The following is a 6,000-nucleotide window of genomic DNA, read 5'->3' as shown; positions in this document are numbered from 1 at the left end:
GGTCTGGAACTAATGGAACCTTGTTGCGTTCTTGAACTAGGGTTCTTGACCTTTTTCTCCTCTCTTGCTTCTAATTTTCTAAGTTTTGATTAATGATTTTGACTAAGGTAAGTTCTAATTATGTTTCTAGGTTTAAACTGATTAAAACCTCATGATTTAGGGTCTAAACGACGTATCTTAGGGGTTAAACGAAATAGGAAAAGACCCAAAAAATCCTGAATTAACTGCTGTCGGAGTGATCGACAGATTGGACTGACGGGCCGTAGGTCAATCGACGGTCCGTCGATTGGAGTCATCGATCGAGTCTGCCTGACAGGGCTTCACTTAAAACGAGCATAACTTTTCACTCGGAGGTCGGATTTTAGCAAACTCGGTGGCGTTGGAAAGAGGATTCGATTATCTATTATATCATAGGTTATGGGACACACAATTATTTTTGTGCTAAAAGTTATGACCATATGAAGTTAATCCATCAACAATTTTCAGCTAACTGGCTGATGACCCTCATCTACGGTCAGACCTACTGACCGTGGATCAAATGACGGTCCGTGCTGGTCGACCGTAGTTTGTGTCAGAGGCTGGGTAAAGGAGGTCTCAATCCACGGACACAGACCATGGACCGTGGTCTGATCTACGGACCGTGGGTTTGTCCGTGAGTCGGGACTTAGCCAATTTTCTGAGCTGGGTCTGGGAGGGGTTTCAGTGGTGAACCACGGACCAGCAGCACGGGCCGTGGTCTAACCTACGGTCCGTGGATGGCAAACGTGGGTTGCACCTGGAGCTTCTCAAAATCTGCATTTTTGGTCTGTTGCGAATACGGGGTGTTACACTTGCAGTGTGTTCTTTGATACTTAATTTCTTGAAACGACTTGCTAGCTCTCTCTTTTCGAATGAATAATGTTGTTTGTTTATTGTCGTATATATCAATCACCAAGAAGAGTTTTGACCACTGAAGCAAACAAGCTCGTCCGCCCTTCCTATTGGTGTAGTACACTGCACTTTTCACCAACCAAACAGCTTTACAGTTGTACACCATTTTGAACTTGAACGAGAGCACTCTGCCAGAGACCAAGTCCCTGCATTTGTGAGGATCATCAAAACACCTAGAATACAACATTTTCCCCCTTTTTGATGATGACAAACAAACATTCCTCACGCTGAGTTTATTCATTCATTTCCCCTGTCACCAATCCCTTTCAGCTAGATTTCATTCCCCCTATAATCATGACTCTTCAGGTAACTGGATTGGTCCCCTTGTTTCATTATTTCCAACGTTTGTTAAATCATCAAAACTTCACATCACCAACAAAATAGAAGCTTTGGAACTATTGATGATCATAAGAATTTGTACTCTGTGGTGAAAAACACACCTGTAGTTCATGTATGAAACATGAACACCCGATAGTTCAGATATGAAATTCATAAAAATGTGATACTTCACGTTTTCAACCACTAACTCTTAGATATTAGAAAACATACTCTTTTTGTAAACAACAAGCAGGATACCCCTCTGACGGTTTTAAAGTGAAGCTTTGTCAAGTTGTTTCACTTGGAAAAATTAGACGACTTTCCAAGTGAGATCAGACTGCTATCGTGAGGTTTATTTACAAAGTGACTGTAGCTAGAAATTGCATTTCAAACTGAATTATTTTCAGGGAGAATTAAACGAATTTCATGCCATTGACTTCAGAAGAAAAAAACTAATCATTTTTGGTTTTATTTGGATGATTTGTAGTGGGAAGGAGAAATTATTTAAGTAATTTGACATGAATGCTTTATTAAGACGTTCATTTTTGTAAGAGGAGTAACTCAACTTGCTCAACACCACCGATCCCATCCGGACTTGTTTGGATTTTATTTTCTTACAATCCGAAAACAAAAAATTCAAATCGAAGTTTTCATATCCAATCCGAACTATCTGAAAGTGCACCCCTACAAATATTTTTTTTGAAAATGGAACGGTTTCCGCAACTTGATTAATTATTGTCACAAAAAAACGAGCTTTGTGACATTGACTTCAGCCAGCCAACTCTCTACCAAGATATTGAAAAATAAACTTAGTCTTAACCTCAGTCGATAGTAGATGCAGACAAATATTTTGTTTAATCATTGTACACACCACTATTACTATATATATTTCCAACACTATGCAAATATTTTTCTTTTATCATTCTGCACGCTATCACTACTATACATATTTTCAACTCTGTGCAATTTTTTGTTTTAATTATTCAGCACACCACTAGTACTATATTTATTTACAACTCTATGCAAATATAAACCAAACAAATTATTGATGATTCACAATTAAGTTGTTCAACAACTCTAATGGCATTGTTTCACTTGTGCATCTTTGTTTTGGTTGCACATTTTGCCACCCCAATTGTGTGCGTGTATTCACAGCCATATTCATCAAACTTCCCTTTTCGTGTTCGGTGATTCAATTTTCGATCCAGGAAATAATAACTACATCAATACCACTGCTGGCTTCCAAGCAAATTTTTTGCCGTATGGAGAATCATTCTTCAAGTACCCTACTGGCAGGGCTTCCAATGGACGCCTCATTCCTGATTTTATCGGTAAATTTATTCGCGTTTTCGTCAATTCTATGAAAAATATTAATTGTGGGAGATAGTAGATAATCAACTTATGTGCAAGCTGACCTGAACATAATTATAATTAGTTGTATTTTGCAGCTGAATATGCTAATTTGCCATTTATTCCGCCGTATTTTGAAATTGGGAAGAAACATTTGGTTGATGGAGTAAACTTTGCATCAGGCGGTTCTGGTTGTTTGGCTGAAACCAGTCGTGGCTTCGTAAGTGGCATTTTTTAAAAATTTTATTTTACAACAATTACAATTCAACTTGGGAAAACAGAAATCAAAACAACCTTATGTAACAAGGAAACAGAAAACTTAGCTAAATTGTGCATTACCATATGTAGAACACATACATATTTAAAGAAACTTCATAAATAGCCTCTACCTTCCATGAAACTATACTTCTTATCAGTATGAGACAAACTTTGTAACTTTGACCATTCAATTTCCATAGCGTTTTCCAACTCTTGACGAATTGCTACTGTTTCAGCATCATAAAAAAATGTTGGTTTCCATTTGAGAGGTTACAGATCTTAAAACACAGCTGAAATATTTCCACAACATGACGCAACTGTTGAAGAAGAAAGTGGGTGAAACAGAGTCCAAACAGATCCTCTCCAATGCTGTATATATTTTTAGCACTGCCAATAATGATTTATTAGCAATTTCGGCTTTTCCATATTCCGATACAGAATATATACAGATAATTATGGAGAATTTGACTTCTGTATTAAAGGTACTCCGTAAAAATGTGTTTTTGACCATATCTCTTTGAATTAATGCAACAGGGAACTTACGAGGAGGGAGGGAGAAAGTTTGTGATACTTAATTTGGGTCCCTTAGGTTGTATTCCTATTATTAAGGTTCTGAACCTTCAAAAAGGAGTTACAAATGGAGGATGTCACAAACATGGCGAAAATGTTTAATTCTGCTCTTCCAAAAATGCTCAAACAGCGTTGGAAAAGCAATTGCCTGGATTTAAGTATATAATCTTCAATGCCTTCAAAGCCATTGCTAATCCAACAAAATATGGTATTTTCTATCTCATCGAACTCAACAATCCAGTATGTTTATGTTCCATTATATATTCTGCATTGTTGATTTATGTAAGAATAGTTATCATACCACTGTGCCAGAAATCTCATGGCTCTGGCAATAAATTAAATTATGGTTCTTGAATTGTAATATTATGTAGAGAAAACACAGAGTAAAATGTTCAATTTTTATATATAAAGAATATTTCCTTAGTCTTAATTTACTTGTGATTTTGTTTTGTTTTATTTAGGTTTTAAGATATCTGAGACGGCTTGTTGCGGGACAGGCCCATTTCGAGGGATTCTTAGTTGTGGAGGGAAGAGACAGGTAAAAGAGTATGAGTTATGTAACAATGTGAAAGATTACTTGTTTTTCGACTCTGTTCATCCCACTGAGCTGGCCTACCAGAAATACGCCGAATTACTGTGGAATGGAACTCCAGATGTCGTAGCACCTCACAACCTAAAATCCTTTTTCGAACATTCAAACTCCAAATGTCGTAGCACCTCACAATTGCTACTATACGAAGAATAAACAATGTGAAACATGATGTTAAAGAGCTTGATCTCTTGTAATTTTTCTGTTCTTGTTTGTGAAAATCTTTAGATTTGATGAGATACCTTCATATCTCAGTAGATAATTATGAATTTCAATTTTTGTTTTCAATACAATTTTAGACTTGACGGTCCATTAAAGTCGAATGCCAATCACGTCTCACTCTAATTTTGAGGCATATTGACAATATCCATATGCTTCATGGAAAAATATAAACAAATTTCTCCATGTGCTTGGCACTTTATTTTAATAATATACAACTCTAGAATAAGTGGTTTGATTACAAAAAAAAAAAGGTTATTCTTGAAAAAAAATATTAAAGTAATATTAACAATTCTAAGAAAGGAGAGTTAGTAAGGTACACTTTTATTTAATAACAATGTTATGGTATAAAGAAATGAATAATGCCCATTAGTCATTATTATTCAAGTGACTATTTCTTTGTGACATTTTATCCCAACTAAAAGAATTTCTAGGAGCAAACATGCTACAATATGGTATAAAGAAATGAATCAGAATCAAGTCAAATCACAAGAAATATTCAACTTCTTCAAAGTATTTGCAGATAGCATTCATAATCCAACAAAATACGGTATGTTCTATCTCTTCGAACTCAAAATCAAGTATTTTTATGTTTGATTATTATATATTATGCACCAATGATTTTGTCCTGTTTTATTTAGGTTTTAAGATATGAGAGACGGCTTGTTGTGGAACAGGTCCATTTCGAGGGATTCATAGTTGTGGAGGAAAGAAGCAGGTAAAAGAGTACGAGTTATGTAAAAATGTGAAAGATTACTTGTTTTTCGACTCTTCTCATCCCTCTGAGAAGGCCTTCCATAAATAAATGGAATTATTGTGGAATGGAACTCCAGACGTTGTGGCACCTTACAACCTAAACTCCTTTTTTGAACTTTCAACATAACATGATGACAATTCTATTAATTGTTTGTTTGAGTGGTCGTTACATATTGTTTCATAATGTATTGTATTGTGTTGTAATGTGTCATAATTCATGTAATGTTTTACATTCTCCATTGTTACATAATGTTTATACATAAACAATTTGAATGATAAACCTACAAGAATAGAAGGTACGAGGTAGAGCTACTAAATAAAGGTAAGGTAAAAGCTAAGATAGAATTACTAAATAATAAAGGAAAAAGGCTCAAATATGTCATCGAACTTTGAGAAAAAACTCATTTATACTATCCATTAAAAGTTGGCTCATCTATCATTTTCGTTTGAGAAAAAGACTAATCCATACCATTATGGGTTAACTAAAAATCCATCTAGTTTTGCAAAATCATTTTTCCCACGTGGTGAACGATGATTCGGCCACATCATTAATTTTTATTTTAAAAAAAAAAATCAGCCTAATTTCTAAAACCCATTTGAATTATTTTTAAGAAAAAAAACAAATCATAAACATTTTCTAATAAAAAAACAATCATCATTAGAAAACATATGTTTTTAAAAAGAAAAAAATATATACTTATTTGGAAAACCTACATTTTTGACTTATTAAGTAACAATAAGAACGTTTGGACCAAACTATTGACGGTAAGAACTTTCTTTTAGATCTATAGTTTAAAGACATTTTTACTCCTTTTCATTTTATTTTTTAATCATGAACGACAAAATTCTGTATTTATAGATTTTAAGTCCAAATTTCTCATTTAACCCTTAATGACATATTCTCATGGTATATATATATACATAGAAGAAACGTTAATATGTACCTAAACACAAATTCTAATTCCTTCATAACTCAGTTGACTTTTGAATATATTTAAGACTTTACATCA

General features: G+C 34.3%; 1 protein-coding gene across 1 annotated transcript in view; it reads left to right on the top strand.

The window, feature by feature from the left end:
* The window catches only part of LOC102586411 (GDSL esterase/lipase 5-like), a 13,559-nt gene extending 8,520 nt beyond the window's left edge, over positions 1–5,039 (top strand). Inside the window, exons 2-8 of the mRNA XM_015312919.1 lie at positions 2,404–2,579; positions 2,697–2,818; positions 3,126–3,338; positions 3,391–3,445; positions 3,557–3,634; positions 3,888–4,084; positions 4,893–5,039. Of these exons, the coding sequence (XP_015168405.1) occupies positions 2,404–2,579; positions 2,697–2,818; positions 3,126–3,338; positions 3,391–3,445; positions 3,557–3,634; positions 3,888–4,084; positions 4,893–5,039 (988 nt within the window). The remainder of the gene's footprint in view (positions 1–2,403; positions 2,580–2,696; positions 2,819–3,125; positions 3,339–3,390; positions 3,446–3,556; positions 3,635–3,887; positions 4,085–4,892) is intronic.
* The last annotated feature ends 961 nt before the right edge of the window (positions 5,040–6,000 follow it).

Source organism: Solanum tuberosum, unplaced genomic scaffold, assembly GCF_000226075.1.
Source record: "Solanum tuberosum cultivar DM 1-3 516 R44 unplaced genomic scaffold, SolTub_3.0 scf00222, whole genome shotgun sequence".
Classification (NCBI taxonomy): Eukaryota; Viridiplantae; Streptophyta; class Magnoliopsida; order Solanales; family Solanaceae; genus Solanum; species Solanum tuberosum.
This window is presented reverse-complemented; position numbering and strand designations above follow the sequence as displayed.